The sequence below is a fragment of the Lytechinus pictus genome, chromosome 3, assembly GCF_037042905.1.
Source record: "Lytechinus pictus isolate F3 Inbred chromosome 3, Lp3.0, whole genome shotgun sequence".
NCBI classification, from domain to species: domain Eukaryota; kingdom Metazoa; phylum Echinodermata; class Echinoidea; order Temnopleuroida; family Toxopneustidae; genus Lytechinus; species Lytechinus pictus.
In genome coordinates, this window is record NC_087247.1 from 31,039,311 (window position 1) to 31,064,310 (window position 25,000).

The following is a 25,000-nucleotide window of genomic DNA, read 5'->3' on the forward strand; positions in this document are numbered from 1 at the left end:
TTTTTATGGAAGAAAATACAAACCATCAAGAAAGAGATTTCCCTTATTTCAACTATATCAGAAGTTGCATCATATTGATAGTTCATGTCAGTGTCAGTTTTGTAATAAGCTAGTTATATATATAAATAATATAGGATTTGTATAGCGCACATATCCACCTTGCTAGGTGCTCAAGGCACTCCTATATTACCCCGGCTAAGCTAGTCTACTGATTCTGGTGCACACAGCTTTTTGAGGAATTACTTCCTGCCGGTACCCATTTACCTCACCTGGGTCGAGTGCAGCACAGTGTGGATAAATTTCTTGCTGAAGGAAAACACGCCATGGCTAGGATTCAAACCCACAACCCTCTGTTTGAAAGGCGAGAGTCAGAACCACTAGACCCCGATGCACCCACACACACACACACACATATATATATATATATATGAATATTTATGATTGATTGCAATTGAAGTATAATCATATGTCAAAACAAAAATAATAATAGTCCACAAAAGCAGTTAATATTTTTCTATAAGATATCAAAGATATAATTGAAAGCGTTTTATTAGTTCATAATACTCTTCATACAGTATAACAATCATGAGTGAAATTTAAACACACTGACACATCAACTGGAAACCTAGAGTTTTTTAAAAACAGGTCCAGGTAAATCACTTACAATTAATAATATCAAACACATACTGTAATGGATATGAAGTACACAATATACATATATTAACTAAGCAAGGTGAAATGACAAATATGAAATTTGAAATTCAGGATTATTACGATTCTTTTTTTTTTATCATTGGCATGGATAAGTTTAAAAGAATAAATATTGATAACTATATAAATTGTGCTTCAAATACAACCATTTCTATATATTGTCATAATTTGCAATAAAATGCCTAATGCTTACTTTATCCGAAGTGCTCTACAATAAATACAGCGTAATTACCCTGGCTTTGGCAAAGCAGCTGTTACATGCGCTGCTTTTCAAGGAACGCAATTCTTTGCAAGTACCTGTTTACCTCACCTGGGTTGGGTGCAGCACAATATGGTAAAATTCTTGTTGAAGGAATTGGGATTAGAACCCACATTGACACTTCCATTATGCACAAAACTCTGCTGAGAGTAGCATTGTATGAACTCTAACAGAAGTAGACACTTGGCACAAGCACTATTGTGGGGAGTTGTTCTGCCATGTTTTATGAAGGACGGTATAAATAGCATACAATAATAAAAACAAAACCTTACTAAATAACATCAACATATATCAATAAACACTACCCTGTTTGTAAAAATCCTATCCCAGTAGGGTCCAGGCCCAAACCATCATGAACTATTAAAAGATATAACATGTATAATCATGACCATAAAGGCTTGAATATTTTTCAACTTAGCCATCCTCTCACTATGTGAATATACTGAGAATCAGGAAACAGTTTTGATTGTAGCAAAAAAATTTGGCAAAATTTTGGCACAGAATGGTGATGCCACTGTCGCACCAAGGTAATCCAATTCCAAACCAACGGATGGTAATTGGTAGGTCATTGAAATTTCTTGTTTTTGACAATAACCAAAAGTTCCAGGATGAAGCGCATGGCATGAATTTACCATTCCCTTTGTGGACTTAACTAGACATTCTACTTCTTGTTCAGAGATGCGTGACCCGACAACTTCCGGTCTGCTCGTACCATAGCTAGCGCTAGTCTAGTTCGGTCCGCCTTTACACCGTGGGCTCAATTCCTTCTTACATTTCGAGGAGGAATCATCGTAAAGCTTGCTACTTGTGTTACCCCTCTTGCTGTATATCGTTGGTATCTTCAAGGTCTCAGAAGTTATTAGGTCACACAAGTAAGCGTTGTGAGCTACATCCAGGAACTTTTGGTTATAATCGATAGTTGGAATTAGTTTTCATTGGTGTGAGTGCAACGTGAGGGTTAAAATTACTAGAATTCGAGACTTCATCCAACCTTGACACATTAGACTATTTGAACATTGAAGTGGCTTCCTTGGATAAATAAGAATTAGTATTATTATCTTCAGGGCATATCAGTGGATACAAATTTACTTCACCTGAGTACAGAGTGGCAAATTCAAAGTGGTACATGAAATGGAAATTCATTTTTCAAATCAGATAAAGAAAATCTGAATACAGTATTTAAAGGACAAGTCCACCCAAACAAAAAGTTGATTTGAATAAAAAGAGAAAAATCCAACCAGCAGAACACTGAAAATTTCATCAAAATCGGATGTAAAATAAGAAAGCTATGACATTTTAAAGTTTTGCTTAATTTCACAAAACAGTATATGCACATCCTGTTGGGTATGCAAATGAGGAGACTGGTGACATCATCCACTTACTATTTCTTATGTATTTTATTATATGAAATAGGGAATATTCTGTTTTTCTCCTCATTGTCAAGTAAAACAATAATTAATTCCTCCCTGAACATGTGGAATGAGCATTGCTTATACTATATGATTCAGTCAAGTTGGCCCTTATTGTCAAATCTATAAAAAATGAAATATTGTATAATTCAAACGATAAAAAACAAAAGAAATAGTGAGTGAGGGACATCATCGACTGTCTCATTTGAGTTGTGCATATCACTGTTTTGTGAAAAATAAGCAAAACTTTAAAATGTCATAACTTTCTTATTTTACATCCAATTTTGATGAAATTTTCAGCATTCTGCTAGTTTGATTTTTCTCTATTGATTCAAATCAACATTTTTCTGGGGTGGACTTGACCTTTAACTAAATGGTAAAACTGCATCAACTACCATCTACAATAAGACATCCTTTTTTCCTGTATAAAATAGTGATATGGATCCTAATCAAATGATTGGCTGAGATCTATCACATGACCTGTAATTGATGTTGGCTAATAGGAAAATGTCTTGATGACTGGTGCTAATGACTAGTTCTTTTTACCGGTCAATGTTTTGAAATAAGGAATAATTTGAGGAATTATTTCCTGCCGGTACCAATTTACCTCACCTGGGTTGAGTGCAGCACAGTGAGGATAAATTTCTTGCTGAAGGAAAACACACCACGGCTAGGATTCGAACCCAGAGAATGAGAAGGGTTTTTAATTTTAACAAAATAACAAGGATCCAGCTCACCATCTTATAAAACAGAAGACACACCATTCAGCTCAGCCACAACAGTAATCACCCACCCTTGTTACCTTTGAAACAGTCCAAACGCCCTTGGCTATGCCTCAGGCATAGTTAAAACTATTCCAAAGGTACAAAGTGCATACAATTCTTAATAATGCCCTCAATGGCATGTACTATGTGTATAATATTTTCACTGTTCATAAATTGCCAATAAACAAATTTGTGCTAGTTCAAATTTTCATGAGCACAAGTTTTCAAACCCCTTTGTGAATGCAAAATAACATTGATAATACATCCCCCATCAGTCGGTAGAGCGGGGATTCGTATTCCGGTGACCTGGGTTTGATTCCCACTTGGTGCGCTAGTGCCCTTTGGTAAGGCATTAATCCTCAGTACCAGGTCCTTCGGAGAGGACCTTAAGCCGTCGGTCCTCTGGTTGCTTGCTTACAAGCATTCATGCTTTCTTAGCAGTCGGGTAAAAAAATTCACCACCAATATCAATACCAAATATCATCATGGAAAACAAATTACATGTACGAGAAAACCCATAGATGACAATTCCATGATGTATGCATGTAAAAAGCAAAACCTCATACATAAATACAAAAAACATAAATAAATAGAAAAATATATGACTGATTGTTTTCATGGACCATTGAAGCACAGGCATAATATTATATGAATACTGTTTTGAGAAATATAATAAGGTAAAGATAAAAAGACTGCTATCATCCATGTAAGCAGATATACATAACATTATGTGCTTAGTACATATTGTATAGCAAATTACTAATAAACATAGGATATGAAGAGATCCATATATTCTTTGTGAAGTTTGTACTAATGAATGATCAATTCTGTCTGCAAAATATATATTTTTCTACCTTTGTATTGCAGTTGAAGTATAAATAATAATTTTGATGCTTTTGGATAAATAGAGCAAAAAAATAAAGTTAAAGGAAATTATCATCCTAGTATAAAGAAAAAATACTCTGCAGAAAATGCTACATTTTAATATGCACCGAGTTACAGGCAAATTTCATTAATTCAAAGGCATCATGTAATTCACAATGGTAATTTTCAGTTTAGACGCCATTATGATGACATCACCATACACAGTTAAGGGTCAAATGAAACATAAAATTGCATCTACAATGTATACGCTATACAATTATGAAAGAAAATTGAGTGTTACTGTCCATTCTGCAATAGGTATGTATCCAATCCAGTCAATTGAGTAAACCACCTTTTCCTTGTAATTACAAAACACTCCACTAGGACTGGCTATACACTCTACTGGCTCCACTAGATATACATATATGTATTTTGTGCTCATATGATACGTGCTCATTCATGACGCTTATTCCATAATGAAGGGTCAAAGAGAGCTGAACAAGGTAGAAATTGCTCGGCAAAATAATTATAATGCCATGATACAGACAAAAGGTGATTCTATGTTTATGACCTTGGTACACATGCTTGAAATGACCTGAAACATACTCTGGTTTGGCCATTAGGTGATGTTGAGCATTGTTAAAATTTGACAGATGCAACATGACCCATTTACCTAAATTCTAAAATCTTAAGAAATATTTTTGATACCACAAGTACTTTAGTACAAAATAAAACACTTTATCAAGCTCTTTCATCTGAATTATTACCTCATTAACATTTAATTTTTGTCCAGAGTAATGTTGCTCAAAGAATCTAATATCTGGAGATCCTAACAGTACTTTTGCTTTATATTTCCACACCGAACGTTTAGTTATCTTTTCAGCTGTTAGTTTACAGGAACGGAACAAGTACAAATAAGAACATAGCTTCCCAGTACCTTAAAAATTTATTAAATTAATAAGACAAAAATGTAATAGTTTTCCATTTACTGTCGATGTTTCAGCTTTATATTTCGATCCAATCACAAAGTAACACCCATGGAAAGCAGGCATTTGTTGAAAGCTTGTCTAATAAATTGAACTAGCAAGGTCTTAGCTTACTGCTCTCGCTAAAACTCAGGTAAAGGGTCATCACACCCGAATGTTTTAGCCAGTGTGTGCCGACATACACAGGTTGCGGCAAGCCATTTCTTGATATAGAGAATTGCCTTTTGTTAAAACAAGTGATTCTTCTAAGAAATCACTTGACTACTTGACATTTTATGTTGTCAATAAAATGCGATTCTTGACATTAAAAAAATGGGTTTCAAGGAGAAAAAGGCTGACCGCACATACAGTATGTCGGCATACGGTGGCTGAAACGTCCAGGAATAACAGCCGTTTAAGGACAGGCATGGACATTTTTTTGGTAAATTCTTTCAATCATCACCTTTTGCTATAGCCATTAATGCACTGGTTGTTTTTCTTACCCCCTCCTCCTCCACCTGCATGACCCTGATACTCTCCATTCATCTGTCCAACGTTTTCGGGCACACCCCTCTGTGGCTGTTGGTGTCCACCCATCCCCCCCTGTGATCCCTTTTTCACCGGAGCAGAACCCCGAAATAGAAGTCCCGCAGTGGAATGCCTAGAGTTTGCTGCCGACGGCAATCCCTTGTTGCCGAATGTCGAGGACGGTCCTGAGGATGATTGCTTAGAGGTTGCCGTTGATGATAGTCCCTTGGTGCTTGATGTCGAGGACAATGAAAAGCTGGAGGCTATAGAGGAGTTTGAAGACGAGGAGACAAGATCCTGAGGAACACTCTCCGTGGAGGTTGCAGAGGCTGCTGAAGCTGGTCTCTGGCTGTTTTTATTCCGCCCTTTGTTCTTGTGACGGTTTCTCTGTTTGGATGGCTCAGATGCCTGTTATGGAAAATGATATCGAGAGAGCAATTATAATGATAGTACAGTGTGTCCGAGGAAAAAGGGAAACTGGGATTCTCAATTATTTTGTCCAACACAGGTATAAGTAAAGTTGTCTTTTTTCAAAAATTATTTTCATACCTAATCTTTAACATTCAAACAGATCATGTCCATTAACTAAGTTCTTTTACTCAACTGAGTCATCAGTGAAAATTTCATCTTGACCCTACTTCCCAAAATTTGGAAAAATAGGATTCGCAGCTGATGTCTTCAGCATGAATTGGTCAAGCCATGAGTGGTGTACGAGATACAAGTAGGTTATCAATAAAATTTCAAGAGTTTCCCACTCATTTTTTAGGCAAATTTAAGCTATAACATTCATTAATCTCCAAAAATTAGCCCTCAAAATGGGATTAGCTTCAGTCAATTCCTTTGGTCTCATTCATACCTGTCTAAGAGCCTCCCTGAGAGGGGTGGTGGGTCCTATGATCAACAAATCATCCAGGCTGCCTGTAAATTGGATAAAATATCAATTATTTAATTCAGTTTCAGCTTAGTACACAAAACACAAATACAATGCTGTAGTGAGGAGCGACATCAAGCAATGCATACATAAAATCCAATGTACAATGTAAAATCCAATGTGCAATGTACACGGGTCGTGTGGTCCAGTGGTTAGAGCATTGGACTCATAATCGCAAGGTTGTGAGTTCGAATCCCTACTCTGCCATTGTCTCTACTTTGATAAAAAAAAGCCCGAGAGTAATATCTGTCGTCTATAAGGTCAGCCACTATGACTGATTAACCTAGACGTAAAATGTTTCCTATATGTAATTGGTTATATACCAGCTTGGCGTTTACCAGCAAAAAATGCTGTCCTGCCGAGTTCCTGCGGGAGTTACCATAAACAGAAACAGATATTGCAATTTAAAATGTTTAAAAAAGGAGAGTTCAGTTGACAAATACGAGTAAGTCTAAATGTTACAAAGGTCCAAATTCTTATAAGTTCCTCTCATCTCATGTTCTTTTAAACACGTGTCCTAGTTACTTTATGTTGTTTACCATGTAATTTTATCAATTTATATGCATTACAAGTTATTAAGTCATTATTTCATGAAGCTACATTATCTGCATTTGTATCATTTTGTAAATATTGTCATAATAAAAGACTTCTAGATCTGAAAATCTGAATCTGAATTGAAGAATGCCCAGTAACCTGACTCTTTAAACTAGAAGTGATTTCCATGAAATAATTTGTTACCAGTTTTTCCAACATCTTTCATGAAGCCAAGTCCTGGTCCCAGTCCAGGACTCAAGGAGATCTTGTCCCTCATAGGCACATGGAGCAGACCATCTGAGTTCCTTCTCCCAGTCTCCTTGACAGGCTTCTTACCACTTGACTTGGTTGCCATGCCAACAGATGTGTTGATGCTGTGAGACGATTGTGAGGAAGAACTTCGTAGACAGTAGCTGAAGACGATCACCATGACAACTACCTCACACAGCATCAAAAAGAGATGACGCTCAACAACCTGGTAAGATGAGGTTAGAATAAGGTAACATAAAATAAACCCTCACTGACCTCTGATGATGTGCTTGTTTCAAAAAGACTTACAATTTTGGTAACCTTGCCAATATGTTAACTACCACTGTAACAGGGACGAAGAAGCAAATCACTATCAAGGCTTCCATGGCAGTTGCCATAAGAGCAAAGTTACCATTAATTGTAAGCCTTTATGAAATGGGCCCCAAGAAAATAAGAGTCTAAAATGAACATATCTTCCATTGCGAGCCCTGGACCATGGAATAAACATTTTCTTACTCTTTTCTTTCATTTCTACTTATCCATATCTAATTATTCTATTTCAATTTTTTTTCGTACAACTTTGTATGTTTTTTTACGGCCAAATAAATAATAATGATAACAACCCTGGGGTAGTTAATATCTAGCTAGAATTTGATACCTTAAGCATATCACTTACACACACAAAAAAATCTTTGCCATTAATAATAATATTTTTTGAATGGTCAAATATGCTCAAATCAAGCAATATCATGGAGGTAATGTGGTCAATAAGTACATTCCTAGGAAGGGACGGGGAGAAGGACAAAGGATGAAGGAAAACGAAAAGTGGACAAACCTCTCTCAGGATTCCATCCATTCTGTGAGTCACATTCTCGAGGTCTGTTGTCACCTTCTCCAATTTCTTCTCAAGCTGCTGAATGTATTCTACTTGCTGTTGTCTCTGTAAAGATACAAAGATAGAGCATTGTGACCCAGTGGATTAGTCTTCTGACTTTGAAACAGAGGGTCGTGGGTTCGAATCCCAGCCATTGCGTAATTTCCTTCAGCAAGAAATTTATCTACATTGTGCTGCAGTCAACCCAGGTGAGGTGAATGGGTACCCGGCAGGATTAATTCCTTGAATGCACTGAGCGCTGAAAGGCAGCTCGAGCTAAAGCCGGGGTAATAATAATAATAAACAAGGCGCCTCAGAATAGAATATTTCTAGATAGATGGCGCTATATAAATGCCTATTATTATTATTATTATAGAAAGAACTTTGCTTCAGACTTTGAAAGATGAAACTACATATATACTCATCCCATTTCACTTCATTTAACAATATGACATCATATCAATGAGGAGCTCTAGTGATAAGGGGAATCTTTTCAAATATTTGAGCTGCTTATGGGCAGGTCACATGTCAAAATATGGATGCTATCCCTTTTCTTTTTTCTAAACTTCATTTTCTGGCTTTGTCTGAGACACTCCATTATGCTTGCTACTGAAAATGGATATCACGTGGAGACAGAGAGAACATTGACTGTCAACATTTGTTGGCTCCAGACTGGGAAGCAATTCATAAATGGACTCATCAAGTTGTTTTATACGACAAGTCCTGTTTTATCTGACAGTTACCATAGTAACATTGCTTCCCAGCCAATCAAAATCAAGAAAAATTGCCACATTCCAAAACTTGTTGCCTAAAGTTGAATATCTTGGGACCAAAGAAATCAATTCAAATTGAAATGTAAATAATAGAGGTTGTGCATATTCTGGTCTTAAATAATGCTTCGAGTTAAATGATTATTTGACTGATGGAAGACTGATTTTTGCAATGTCTAATAAGTTCCTGCCTAAAGATATCAGAGGGTTGGGTCAAAGTTCTTGGAGTGGTGTCTTTACCAAACTTGGGCATGCCCAACGATCTGTCCATGATTAGGACAAGCTCCTAAACCAAGCAGTCATTGCAGTTTCACTTGAGGGTTTCCAAAATCTCTTGTGAATCCATTTAGATAATTCCCTTAACTCCTCACTACAAGCACGCAAATAGAATTTAATACTCAAGATGCTGAGCCCTCTAAATATTACAACAGAAGAAGTATACCAGATGTCATATTTACTATACTTACAAGCTCCTGAGCTTTCTGGGCATTATCTTGTACATTTTTGATCTTCGTATTAAAAGCCTTCTGCATTTCATCCATCTGCTTGCGATACCTTCATCAAATAATAATAATGATAATCTCATTCATGATTTCATTTTAACATATAGTACGAGCTCAATGTCTTAACAATAATATTCTACTCTCATAGTGCAGTCATACGAATGAATCAAACCCAAGCAGACAAATGGTTTGCCATTCATCTTGCAGCAATTGCTTTGATCGGTCTGGTATCGGTTTCGTTGGTGTGACTGTGCCAATAACTAGGCCTCTGTTTTTTTTTTAGTTCTCTTTCATTTGATGATAATGTTCAATCAAGGCAACATTTTAAATATGATGGTGTGTAGTGTAATTTCATGCAATCCTAATTCATGCATTGTATATGTACAGTAGAAATGTAGTTATCATCTTTACTAGTGGGCAATTCCATAAAGTATGTATATCCGATCCCATATTTATGGTACTTTTGAAAATGATTTGTCTATTTTTCTCCTTCATATCAAATGTTGTAATCTTCTTAAACTATCATAGCTTGAGCAGTTATCAAATTGAAGATTGGACAAAAATTGAAGTAGGATGTCCAAAGGATTCATATTTTATGGAATTGCCTAATAACGGAAAATGACAATAATTTTAGGTATTGTAAAAGCAAATCTAGCTCAATGCTTACCTCTGACTGAGTTCCTCGAGATACAATCCACTCAGTGACATATTGATCTCAAGTGTCTTGATACGGTTATTCAGCCTCATCAGTACGGACTCCTTCTGAACACCATGGGGAAGGGAACCTAAACTTGAAGCACTTGGAGAGAACGACCCATTTCCCACATCTGCCGCCGGTGCTGTAGACTTACTGTTATTAGCCAAAGACGGTTTCTCGCCAAGCGCGCTGGGTTGGGTTACCTTTGTTGATTCATTCACTTCCTGTTTCGATTTTTGAAGTTTATTTGTCGTATTAGCACCATTCTCTTCTTTGATGGTATCAGCTACAGGTGGGGAACTTTTATCCTCAAGTTCTTCTGAGACATTGCTATTGATTTCTGACTCTATTCGCTGGCTGGATGATTTTGTACTTCCTACTGCAGCATTCACCTTGATGGCGTCTTTGTCAGAAGTTTGTACTGGAGGCTGTTCCTTTTCTTCCGATTCAGGTCTTGTGATGGTTTCAATGGGTGGAACATCATGACTGATATTAGTTGATTTATTTGACTCAGAAGCACTTGCAACGTCGACATCCATGCTCTTGTTTTTCGCTTTTGTTTTTTCCTCTGTGACAGAATCACCAAGGAGAGGGACTGGTTTCGGTTCAACACTTATCTCAGATTTATTCTCCTTATCTTCACTCGGCAACCTATTAATCTCACCTCCAACATCCATCATATTGTGTGTTTGGTCTAATGATGTATGGAGTACCTGTTTAGTCTTGGTCTTCGTGGCTAATATCTCCGAACGTGAACTTTTGACAGGCTGTGCAACATCCGTTGAAGGGAAGACAATCAAAGGGGGAGAGCTGGATTCTATTTTCTTGTCTTCTCCATGGTAAATGTCAGGTGGGGTTGGTTCTAAGACTATCGACGTCTGAATACTGGCCTCTATCTTGTCTCTCGTATCTTCAATCTTGGTCTGAATCACTTCCATCGGTAACTGACTAGGCAGAAGAAGATTGCTAGTCTCCTCAACAGTCTCTCCTCCTGGTTTGATAGGTTTAGGTCCTCGTTTCAGTGCCTTGCAACATAAAAGAATTGATCCAGCAGCCTGGGCGAGGAGACTGAAGCAGCAATGCTGTGATGCTGTGGCATAGTTCTCTTGAAAACAAACTTCTTGTCCGTTACACCTGTCATTATGAGTTTCATTCTCCTTGTCAGAGCCGTGAGTGCCATCTTCTTTCACTTTGCCATCAGAAAAGTTTCTGTTAATGATCAATGAATATGAAAAATATCAAACTCATGATGGGGATATGATATCGAAGTAATCTCTCTTACAAATAGTTGTTTTTTCAGGTTATAGGTACCGCCGAATGTTTGAGTGTCCATATTGTGAGTTTCGGTGGGGGGGGGGGGGATTTCTTATCACAACCAGGGGAGTGTGGGGGGAGGAGGACCAGAATCAAACTGAATAGAGTCAGTGATTTCATCCCCTAATTAAATTCATCTATTTGGCCTAACGTGTGGATTTACTAATGACCAGTGGTGAGCGAGCGGTTATAAGTAAAGTATACAGTAATGGCTTGGTTTTGAGATGAGGATGGTTTATCACTGTTGAATAAAATATGATACACATAATGTTGCATGGGCATTAGAATAATTACCCACACTTGTAACCTATTCTGGAGAGAAAAACTGAAGGAAGGAGAGGAAGAGGTTGAAAACAAAAAAAGCTGGCTTGGGAATATCAAGGAGATGATGGGCAGAAAGATAAATGAATGTTGTGAGATTGCACTGGAGAGAAAAAGATGGAAAACCATGACATCCAACCTCTTTAAAGAAAAGGAACAGCAGTAAGGTAAGGTCACCTAAGAAATGGTCCAATCACCTCGGCAAAGCCACAGGTGTGTCTGGACTGTTCCAAACATACCTTGCGGGTATAAATCTCACTAATGCCTTTGATGATGTGTAGTGTGTCCCCTCTATGTCATTAAGTGGAAAGAAATCTTCGATCAACATGCACATACCTATCCATTAGCATCTCTTCCCCAATATCATCAGCACTCTTATCAGTGTCCGCCTCCCCGTCTGACTTAGAGCCTGTTAGAACTTTAGCAGCTTTCTCTACCAGCTTGAAGACCGCATCCTTGGCGTGGTCCAGAATACCATTACCCTTGAGATCTTCAGGTAACGGTGTCGGATGTACGGGAAGCACATCTATTAGAAAAGAAAGTCAATCAAACAATATTTCCTTCATACTGTGCACAATTTATGCATTTCATAATCCATGTGAAGAAGAGAGAAGGGAAGCGGTAAGGCTGGTCTGAATGAGGAGGATGCTCAAGACAGAAAGAAGTGGAAGGAGGGAGTGTCATCATGGTGCGAGAGAAAGTAACCCTTTATAAGATGGAAAATGCTTATTGAAAAAATAAACGATGATGCCCAGAAGAAAATGCTCAAGATATGCCCTCATTGTGATGTCACTTATGTGCATTAATCATGAGAGATTGGTCAACCACAGCGCACTTATAAACAGATGAGGTCATCAAAATGTCTGTCTTTCAAAGTAATTACAAACCACATTTCAACTTTGCAGTCTTCAAATTATCTAACGTATAGTTCTACTGATTAATCTTAGATTAAAATAAGAGGGTCAGGGGTCAGGTTTAGTTGAGATTCTGACCTTGTTCTGTTGAAGATGCCGAGTCGACTCCTTCTGCATCGTCAATTTCCTCCACCATGCTTGTACCAAATACTCTGTAAGAATAAGGTGAAGGTCTGGTCACAAAACATTCTAAAAGTGATGTTGATTTTATAAAGGCCCATTTGGATGTGATGCAAGAAAGCTTTAATATTTATATAGTCCATAGGGCATGAGAATCTAGACCTGGGTCCTGTTGCATAAAAGTTACATAATGGTAAGTACCATGGTAACAATGCTGGATAGCCAATCAAAATCAAGGATTCTAAGCAAGTTACCATTGGATTTTTAAGGTGCCATAATATCATCTTTCATGCAATGTGACCCTGGAATTTGCATATCATGGTGAATGCCAGATTCTCCAAAAGGCATTTACATAAACTTGAATAAGAGGTCATTACAATTGAAAATTTGCATGCATACGTTGCAAATAGGGCTGCACTCAAGTTTATTTCACGAAATATTTAAGCGTTTTTAAAAATCGGGCAGTTCCATTAACTCGTATGATAAAATAGGGAAAACTTGAATGAGAAAATGACTTAAAATTACCCAAATAATCACAAAATTCATGTCCCACATCTTTGAAATGGTCCTAGAATGTTCATTGTTTATTTTATAATAAAATCATTTCATTTGAATGGAAATTGAAAAGAATGATAGTTTTTTTACTTTTGAAATTTGAAGATTTATCATGATTGATCAAGATTTATGTTTTTATGTCAGCTTTACAAAAACCAAGAACTTACAAACAGCTATCGGAAACACCCACCCGAGTACACTAAGTACACTTAGAGGGCAAAAGTGTTCTGAGCCAAAGAAAGTAATGGAATATCTTCAATGAGAGGAAACTGTTTGTAAAGTTATGCAAGACATTACGCATTACTTTACGAATGACTTTACTACACATGACTGGAACATGTTCTTTGATGCTAACTCAGCTACAAAGGGATATATCATCTAGCACAAGAAAAGGTCACCAGTCGTGAGTACATTCATTCATAACTTACAAACAAAAGGATAGAGACACCCACCTGAGTACACTGAGAGGACAGAAGTGCTCCGAGCCAAAGAAAGTAAGCATCTCAATCCTCATGTACTTGGCAAACATGGTTTCTTCGTTGAGTGGGAAGTTCTGAAGAGATCGTTCATCACGAGCTACGAACGTACCAAGCTGGTGCCACTCTCTCACTGGGTACCTGATCATAGGGATGGATAAAAGAAAATTAGTAAAACCACAATTTTTACTAGCATTTTTTTCATTCTTTATTTCTTTTTATTGAAAATTACCGAGTTGATGCCACTCTCTCACTAGGTACCTGGTCATACGGATTGATAAAGTAAATTAGGAAAATCATAATTTTTTTATCATTTTCATTATCCTTTTCAGTTTATTCTTTTTATCCAAAGAATATAGTTGATGCCACTTGGGTACCTGGTCAAAGATGGATAAAAGTTCAAGACAACCACAAATACTTTTATATATTTTTGGAAAAATATTTTACAGAAATGGTTTTCAGAATATAATATGTACTTATAAAAATAATGAATGACATACTTATTGTGTTTTAGTTGAAGAAAGACATGTTTGAAGAACGTAAAAAAGTTAAAAAGAGAATTTTACTTTCAAAGCATCATTTCCTTGGAAAACTGGATAAAAGCACATTTTCCCAATTTCTAATTCCAATTTCAATTTCTAAGCCTTACCTGTCACTTATTGAGACTTTGAAGCTTTCAGGAACACAAGAAAAGAGTTCATAGTTGGCAAGCTCTATCAGCTTTACCTGGATAGGCTCACATAACTCTACAGTAAACCTGATGTGTGAGTGTGTGAAAAAGAGAGAGAACAAGGGAGATAGATAGAGAGACAGAAAGAAAAAGAGCGAGAACGACAGGGGACAATATTGTGGAACAAAACCAAAAAAAATCCATGAAGATAATTAGTTTTCATTGATATTTATATGTATATAACTTTGAAAATGTTCCCTCTTTTAACTTAATGTTCTTCTAAACCCATACCACAATAGATGTCCTTTTATTACATGTAGTAGGAATAGATTATATAAATAATTTAAATAATAATAAGAGCTTTAATATCATAGTGGCACTATATTTGCTTTTATTTTGTGTTATAAGAATATAAAAATTTGATTTTAATTGTTTTATTTTCCATTGCTGAAATTCCATTTTTTTGGAAATGCATGAACACATCATGAAATTAATTTTCCAAAATTAATTAACAAAATATTGTAACAAATCATAAGAATTTTACATATACACATACAAAGATAAAGCATGCTAAGTGCAATCTTAGATTAAAAAAAAATAGGAATGGGAACAAGCAATCTATGAAGGTGATTCGGTCACAAAGAAAAGCCTAGACGAGAAGACAGGGCACACCTAGGATACAGTATAGTACAGATACTTACCATATACTTTTGGCTGAGCAAGGGTTGATCATATAGATGTCCCTATTGCTGTTGAGAATAGCCGAAGGGCTCTGGGCTTCCGGATTGGTTCCGAGTATCTTTGATCCGCAGTCGGCCGATGCATGGTTCTTACTGTTTTCATTCAAGTTGAACTTTGGAGTGGGCGCAGGATTTCTCTCACCTTGGCCTGTAAAGGATCATAGTAAGAATTTTATTATGTTAACCATCCTTGGCCCTGTACAAAGCTTACCGACTGATTATGGGGATATTTGTATGATTGATCATACACGATAAAAAATGCAATCAATTGTAAAAAAAAGACCCATAATTTGCAATTATCTAAATTATCACCATCATCATCATCACCAATAGCATCACCATCACCCATCACCATTACTTGTTTGTCTACTGTACTTGTGATTAAGTTATGATAAATTATTCACAATTCTCACTGTATGATCACATGGATAATACCCACTGGCGGATCCAGGGGGGGGGGGGCACAACCGGCCCATGCCCCCCCCCCTTTTGAGAGCCATAGTTAAAATTTTTACCCAAGTGTGCCCTCCCCCTTTTGAAAGTGAAGACCTTTTTTGCTTTTCAAATTTTTCTCGGACGAAAGAAATGACCTCCGAATTTAGGTGAAAACTTCTTTTTTTTTTTTGCTTGTCAAATTTTCATCAGAAAAATGTGCCCCCCCTTTGAAAAATCCTGGATCCGCCCCTAATAATACCTAATTAGCCCCATTCAAGTCAATGTATAACTGCCCTGGTTCTAAAAATGGTAATCTTGAAAATCTCAGCTGAACTATTGTTAAAAATTTCTTGAAAGCTGATTATCATACATAGTTGTTGATTAAAACTGAATTGCTTCACCCACAATATCCATTCAACATTGGAGGTAGATTTTTTGGTTCATTACACAATCTATTTCATTTATCTATAGCAACATTATTTTCAGTCAAGAAAGAGTGAATACATACGGTATACTCACCTAATTCTCTATCAAAATCTTCCTTTGCTTGTTGTAATTTCTTTTCCCTCCACTCATCATAGGATGGCATTTCATCAGTTTTAATCACATCGTGATCTGTCGCGTTAGATTTGGTCTCTTCCTCGGTCGGTTTGATCCCCGCTTCAGAAACAGTTTCAGGCTTTGTCCTCTCTTCTGCCTTATCCTCTTGATCTTGTTTTATTTCTTCATCTTTGTCATCCATTGTTCCTTTGTCTTTCTCATCTGAGCCTCGCTTTATATCCAGTGCTTTTGCACCTCCTTTTTCTTCCGTTATTGTCTCCTCTTCCTTCCCCCTTTCCTTTGTCTTTTTCTCCTCCTCGTCTCTTTGTTCCACTACATTATCCCCCGCAATTTCCTCTGCTTTATCTATCTGCTGATCAATCACTGTATCTTCTTCTTTGTCTTCTCCAATCCCTTGTATTTTGCTATCATCTGTTTCTTCAATGGCTTCTGTGCTGGGCTGTTCTTTTACAATATCTTTCTTATCATCAGCCCTTATTTCTTCCAGATGTTCAGCTAAGTCAGAGTCATTGGTTAATCCTCCTTCTTTCTCTGTCTTTTCATCCACTACCTCTGTCTTGGCATCAACTGATTTCTCACCAGGGTCCAGCTCTTTTGTGGCATCTGTTGATATATCTTCCGCACTCGATTCTTGATCCTGGTTTGGATCTCCATCTAAATGTTTTTCTTCACTTTTGTCTATTTCTTCTTCCTCTGCTTCTGCTTGTGCAAGCTCCATTTGTTGACTGTCCTCTTTGACATCTTCTGTGATTCCATTATCCCTACGAATATGGATAAGGAATATTGGAAATGTGCAGAAGATGAATTAATTGTATATACATGGTAAAAGCTGTTTGCAACTGATTCTATCATTTACTTTAAACAAAAATGCATCACTATATCTGAGGGGTAAAGCCCAGAAAAATAGTAACATTGCCAGTCCAACTGAGGATTAATAATTCCCAAAGTCATCAACTGAAAATACAAGAAAGAGCAATGCAGATAAAATGCCTTGCTCAGGGACACAAGTGCCTTGGCTGGGTGTCGTACCCTGAACTCTCATTTGTCTAGTCAATTAATGCTTTAGAATTTTTGGTTACAGCATTTAAGTTAATTTTACACAGGGTAACATATCACCTGATATTCTACATAAATTAATTCCTGTATAGTGATTGGTTTGTGTGAGCCAGTATATTCTGGCTATGATGTGAGAACAAAACGCATATATGATGAAAATTTGCGATGCTGTTACGTTGTTGATTGGAAAAGTGCACTATTCCATCATCAATGTTACAGATCATGCAATCTTTTGTGCACTCTCTCAAGATGTGACAGCAGAGACGCTAACCCAATCGCTTACAACTGAACAAAGAAGTAGGTCAATTGGCACACACATCAGCCCAGCAAGGGCAGCGATATCTATATTTTGGTCCAGATCTGGGATTTATTATCTAGATGTAGATTGCCAAGATCCATCGTTCTAACTTAAGGAATAGACATAAAACAAATATACCAGACATTTCTTTTGAAATTTGCCCCTAAGAAAAATAGTAATTGCATCCAATAAATATAATTTACTCCATACTTCTCAAATTCTGGTACATTTGCTTTATACCCTTTTTTTAAAGATAGAATGACAGATCCCGAATAAGCTAGTCCTAGTTGATAAATAAATCTGGACCAAAATCTAGATCTACATGTAGCTCTGCACTTTTTACTACATGTGCTAACAGACCATACAATGCTATTTGAAGCAATCACTATACAATGTTTAGTGTATCCAACAAAATATCACCCTATGTAAAGCAAGCTGAAGTACTGTGACCAAATGGTCTCAAGAACTAACTATAAAACACATGTATCCAGGGTTTGATTCAGCCAAGACACAAGAATACAGTAATTGTATTGAAAATGCCTGTCAAATGATAAAGAACAGCTGGGAAGATCTGTCAAAACTTGGTGAACCAGAACAACAGTTTCGTCCCAATTCTCAGAGCTGACAAGAAATTTCAAATGTGTCTTATGTTCAGAGTCCAGGATGAAACTGCCATTTTGATTCACCGAGACTTCTTGGTTGTACTTTGTTGTGAAGACCCCAAAACACTCAAAATCTTACCCAGATATATCCTGTTTAATCAATCCATCCTTAGACGAACCATCCATATCATTGTTAACAGGCAAAGAGTCATTATCGGTGGGGCTGTCATCATCATCTGGAATGACGTCTTTTTCTCTACGACACCAAAATATAAATACATGTAAAAGTAATAACAACAACAATAACACTAATGATAATGACAATAATGATGATTAAAAATATGTAATAATTGTAATAACAATATTAATAATGATAATAATAATAACAACAACAATAAGAAAAATACATTAATAAAAATAACAATAATAACAACAATAATAAATATGATGATGAATATTTTCAAATGCAAAAAATACCATAGCACATAAAATACGGGAGTACATAAGAACATTCATAGGAAGATGACTGAGGAAAAGAGTAGAAACATGAAACCAAGGTTACATCCACCCATACACATAAGTTGATTTTAATATATTTTTCTCGAGAAATTAAACTTCAAGATGGGCAACAGAAATTTCTTAACAAAAAATGGTTTTGCACATACAATATCAGAAGCAATATTTGGCCGACGCAATTTATCAATGGTCAAGTCCATCCCAAAATAATGTTTATTTGAATAAATAGAGAAAAATCAAACTAGCATAATGCTGAAAATTTCATCAAAATCGAATGTAAAATAAGAAAGTTATGACGTTTTAAAGTTTCGATTATTTTTCACAAAACAGTGATATGCACAACTCAGTGACATGCAAATGAGACGGTCGATGATGTTCCTACATGTAACTCATTATTTCTTTTGTTTTCTATTGTTTGAATCATACAATATTTCTTATTTTACAGATTTGACAATAAGGACCAACTTGACTGAACCATATAATATTAAACAATGCTAATTCTACATGTTCATAGAGGAATTAATTGTTGTTTCACTTGACAATGAGAAAATTACAATATTTCATATAATACAACAGAAATTGTGAGTGGATGACGTCACCAGTCTCCTTATTTGCATACCGACCAGGATGTGAATATAACTTTTTTGTAAAATTAAGCGAGACTTTAAAATGTTATAACTTTCTTATCTTACATCCGATTTTGATGAAATTTTCAGTGTTATGCTTGTTGGATTTTTCTCTTTTTATTCAAATCAACTTTTTGTTGGGGTGGACTTGTCCTTTCATAATGATAAAACTTGATTTGTACAGCACCTTTTTGAAAAAATAAAAAGTAAATTAACATATTATGTAATATTGTTATTACATCGGCTTTAGCTCGAACTACTATTGCCAATGCTCAATGCATTCATGGATAACATTATGCCAGGTACACATACACCTTACTCGTGTTGAGTGCAGCACTGAAAAAAGCTTACCATAAGATTATGTTAATACTGCAGTTTTCTATAAATAGAGACCAATTTGAAAAAAAAAGTGACATACCTGCGCTCATCCTGATCCTGTTTCTGCTCTCTCGGTGATGGTTTAGGTTCTATTGATGGTTCATTCTGCAAATCTTGATAAATGGTTTCTGATGACAAAACACCTGAATTCTGAAATAAAAAATAAATAAAAAAGGACCTCATCAGTATAATTTTCAAATCATACAATAAATGGGCTGTACAGTGTGTGTTGTTTTAATGTGGCTGGGCATTTAACAAGATAATTTCAAGGTAATCACAATGATCTGTATTTTAACACTGAATGGCATTTATATTGTATTGTACCTTTTCTTTAGTGGAGTCTTGTTGATGTTGATTCTCTGCTATGCCTCCATCCTTCTCTTCCTTCATGCCCTCATCAGTGCTTAAATGCATTTCTATTTCACCATTAGGGTTCTAGACAGTGAAAGAAATTTGTGAGACAAAGTTTGGCAATTGGCTTGAATTTTCTAATCATCAATCCCATCATACACTTTTGATCACAGCTAATTCATCAGTTTGATCATGCCCAAGGCAGGTGATCCACATCTGAATGCCTAAAGATCAATTCCCCCAAGAAATATGTTGATTTGAATCAATAGAGAAAAAAAGAATAAGGATAATGCTGAATTTTTTAAAATCAAATCAGATGTAAAGTAAGAAAGTTAGGACATTTCAATGTTTCGCTTATTTTTCACAAAACAGTTATACGCACAACTCAGTGAGATGCAAATGAGAGAGTCAAGGATGTCCCTCACTATTTCTTTTGTTTTTATTGTTTGAACTATTCAATATTTCAACTTTTACAGATTTGACACTAAGGACCATCTTGACTGAACCATAAAATGTTTAAGCAATGGTAATACCACATGTTCAGTGAGGAATAAAACTTTGCATCACATGACAATGAGGGGAAAATTACACCAACCTATCACAACTGAATAAGAAATCAGTACCTAATGTTTATTTTTTTCCAACGGGTACTCCATTGAAGGTAAAGGAACCTACATGCTGCCAACGATAATTTCATGAAAGTCTTTATAATTAAGTTTCACTGTCACCACATCTTTGTAGATCTAGATTTGGTACAGTAACATAAATTTTACTTCGTGATATCATGAAATCCAAGATGAATAATGGTTTCACTGTACGTCAACAAAATAAATAGGCACATGTATGACGATGAATTATAATTGATTGGAAAATCTATTCATTTCTCTGCAATTACCCATTTTCTAACAGAATCATCTGGCTCATATTATTTGAATTCATTTATACAAACAATTGGGTTTCTTTATTGGACTCTCTTTGAACTCATTATGGAATCGTCACAACTAGCATTTAAATTAGCAGAGGACTAGCTGAACCAATGCTGCAAAACAACCAAGCAATACCTATTCCTTAAAATCTAATTTCAATCATTTCACATTTCAAAGATACCTTAATATTAGCAGGAGGCTGGTCCGACTCTCCAATTTCAAATCCATCCTTGGCATCCTCTCTCAAATCTCTGTTAATACTGCACAGTGATAACCTGTAGATAATTAGAATAGGTAGAGCTTAATAAACTGAATGAACAGTATAAAAATGTCATGTCATCCTGTCTCTAATGAATATGATTTTATAACAAACTTATCAGTTATTCAAGTCACTATTAAATCAAGACACTAAATCAACCTTCGCTATTAAGCTTCCTTGACCTGTGCACAGCTCTGATATTTTTGGGTTTTTAATCTTGACACAGAATCCTGACATCGAGGCACAAACTGGACCCTCAAAAAAGGAAAAGTTCTGTCTCTTCCTTCTCCTTCTTTCAAAATTGAAAACAAAATGGCCAATCGATACCGAGAACGAACACGACATAGAGGTCTAACTTTTCCTTTTTTTGAGGGTCCAGTTTGTGCCTCGATGTCAGGATTCTGTGTCAAGATAAACTAGACCAAAAGCTTTGGTCTCTGTTATATTGGTTGTTCCGCTGAACTACGTTGGCTCTACTCACCAATTACAGAGACCGAAGTTCTAACTCGATCTGTACAGGGACTCAATGGCCATATATGTTTATGTATTAAGTTCGGATAAACCAGGCCAGGAAGTTGGAGTTGTGCGACAACCGAAGTAAGTCACTGTTTTTCCCCCTTTTAAGTTTATTTTTTCCCGTTTTGGTGCATTTCAGGCCAAAATGGAATAATAATCTTTATTTTTATAAAATAAAGACAAAAATCGATGACCCCTGTCGGGGGTTATTTTGCATTGTACCCCCCCTAATGGCGGCTGCACGATAGCGAGCCGTCTGTGTACGAGAAAAAAAAAATTGAAAATGTTTTAAAAACTCCTCGAAACAGACGGCTGCCAGCTGTCTAACGATTAGACAGGAAAACCATCGTTTCTGGGGATTTATTTAACAATTTCTGACATTTTACTATCATCCCCATTCACCGACGGAAGTGTGTTAGTGCGAGCCTGCATGTGTAATCAGGACCACCAATTCGGGCGACCGGGTTTTGTCTAGATTTTAATTTTTTTAAATTCTAAATGACATTATATTATCTTAAACGAAGGCCCACTATTTTTGTTAGACTCTTTTTTTTTGTTGATACTATACATATTGCAAGAAAATATCGAAAATATTTGTTACCGATGATTCATTCCTTATTTTTTGAACTTTTCTGCCGGAGAGGAAAAAATGGCAGCCGTGTGTTGCTGCCCTCTACGTTCAACGAGTTGTGCTTTTATCAAGGCTTTCCGATTAGAATTTTCGATATCCTGGCCAATCAATGCGAGCGACAAGTTCCGAACGCACGCACATCTACAAGCGCAAAGCAGCGGCACAAATCGCGATATATATAGCGACTGGTAAATACGTCTGTAAGGATGATGACGTCATCCAAGATGGCAACTTACGTTAACCAACGAAAGGATTGAAGATGACTATGTTTTCATCATCATATGAATGTAATTAGCGGTAACTCCAATCTAGGGTACGATATTTCTGAATTTTATATATTTTTCGTAAATTTGATGTAATTTCTTTTTTATAATGTGACATTTTAAGTACAAAAAAATTGGGTTTCCGCCGAATGTTGCATCTAACGTTAATGCTAATATGTTGGCTGTACGTACGGGCCAACAACTCTTCAGTCTATGGCTATGTATTGGTGAGTGGAGCCAACGCAGTTCAGTGGAACCAAAATACAGAGACTGAAGCTTGTTGTGGTCTATCTAATGATAAACCTTCATCCATAATCGAGGTAAGTCCATAATTTATTTTTCCCCCTTTTATTTGGAGTGCTCTTGCGACCCCATTTTGAAGAGTTCCCATGTCTGCCTCATATTACATTGACGAGCGGGCCGGAGCTCCCTGGCCTGGGTTAGGCCCACTCATTCAATGAACAAGGTTATGATATAACCTTGTTCTCAGTAATATCTCCATGACCATGTGTGGCAAAATAAGGGTGGCAAAGTTTGGCTTATTTTCTCTTTTTCTTTCGGACAAATGCTTGATTTTTTTACACTGACAGTTTCCATTACACCTATTCGCCATACAACTTGGCCCTAAGTATATTTGATTTTTTTAATTATTTTTTTCTTATTTAAAACTAGAGATAAAAAATGAAAATTTTCTTGCCATATTACTTTCCACCAATAGAGGGCGTACTAAAAAATATGCCCAAATTCAAGTTTTTGAGCGCTCTAGTGAATACAAAATTATTCCCAAGACTTTTTAATGAAAAATAAATTGCAACTGTATGGAAATTAGTAATTTTGGTCATAAAAGTGATATTTAAATGATTTTTTAAAGTGTGTGCTCTGTACAGCATTGGCATGCCATAGTCCTACCTGTAGATTCCCCACAGGCAGGATGGTTGCAGTGAACAAGTGGTTAGGGCCTTGGCTTAAGTTAGGCGCAACGAAGAAGTACAACCACTCCTAGTACCAATGAGGTCCAAACATTACATGTATGGACCTCATAGGCGACATCAGTAGTATTTTTGGTTAGAAATCTCTGAGAACAGGATATTTCTATATTATATCACAAGTACAAGCTACAATGTATATTCCTTTCTCTTATTTAAATTATAATTTTATAGTGTAAATGCATCGTTAGCAACAACAAAAAAATGAAAGAAATGAAGGCGAACTTACATTTTCACGGCTTTTTCCTGATTTTCTGGGCAGTTGCTCTTCACTTCTGACTTGCGATCGAAGCTGATATGAAGATCACGTGATTCGCGTTCTCGTCAGCTGATCGGTTGATTATTCTTTTCGTCAGACGTTAATAATATATATTTTATAATGCTAGCATTCATCGCTAATTTAGGTGAAAGAGATTGAAGTTAAACAGCGCCAGGTCGGAATCATAATTATTTTGGAAGAGTGTATTTATACACTCGATCTCATACCTGACGTAGACGGCGCTATTCAACAAATGCACAATCTTCAATATAAAAAATAAAACAGAAAGAACGCCTTGAACACAGGCTAAAATGCCTAACGATTTCTCCGCGGCATTAACAACTATCGTAAAGGGCGCTCCATTTATTAATAAAGATGGAAGTATAGCTGTCTATGGCGACAAAATTTGCCGCAAATATTTACGAAGAATTGTGAGAAATGGTCTGAAAATGCAACAAAACAAGAACCGGTGAGTACCGATTAAACGTTATCAATTTATTTAATAGAACATATTTTATGACTACAGTTTAACAATTTCTAGATAATATTGCTTAGTTCTAAGCTAGGGCGGCCCAAATGCGCGTGAGTGGAGTCCCAGTTTATTAACACGGGTAAGTATTGGGGTGTCGCCTAGAGTGAGTACAACCACACACATATTTAACAACATGTGGGACTAAACTTAGTATTTGATGTGTAAATGCCATGTTCAGCCAAATATATGATTGTATACGACATAATTTACAGAACAGTTTATCAAATTCAACTCAAAGAAATTATACTTACGACGAAACTGCAAAAAGATACAGAAATAACCATGCTACAAGACAAGTAAGTGTCGTCATCTTTCTCTCTTTTTTCCGCACTGTGCTACGTCTCCTTGCAATCTACCAATAGTGTCGCCGAAATGTCCAATTGCAAGAAAAAAAAAATTCTTAGTTTATCTAATTTATAAAGATGGAAAGGAATGATATACGTATGATTACCAAACACTATTCCCCACTTACATCTTTATAAACGATTCATTTTATATGGAATTCTAAAAGGCAGATCAATTAAACTTAAAACCAAATAAGCAAATCCCCTCAGGCCATTTTGGCAAGCCGACCAAAAGTGTACCCTTTAGTAGAGTTATAATGCATTCATGGCCACATGAAATTAAAAGTGTCTAT

The 25,000-nt window shown here is 36.3% G+C and overlaps 1 protein-coding gene across 1 annotated transcript; it reads right to left on the minus strand.

Moving 5' to 3' along the window:
* Positions 1-503: 503 nt before the first annotated feature.
* Positions 504-24,741, minus strand: LOC129257457 (SUN domain-containing ossification factor-like). The gene is made up of 17 exons (XM_054895781.2): positions 24,615-24,741; positions 21,099-21,192; positions 19,965-20,075; positions 19,681-19,790; positions 18,260-18,376; positions 16,123-16,925; positions 15,130-15,316; positions 14,408-14,515; positions 13,735-13,899; positions 12,686-12,759; positions 12,030-12,219; positions 10,029-11,267; positions 9,326-9,413; positions 8,050-8,154; positions 7,170-7,440; positions 6,357-6,418; positions 504-5,908 (listed from the first exon to the last, which is right to left on the minus strand). Exons 1-17 carry the CDS (start codon positions 24,671-24,673, stop codon positions 5,432-5,434), a joined length of 4,260 nt encoding a protein of 1,419 aa, XP_054751756.2. The 5' UTR covers positions 24,674-24,741; the 3' UTR covers positions 504-5,431.
* Positions 24,742-25,000: the final 259 nt, after the last annotated feature.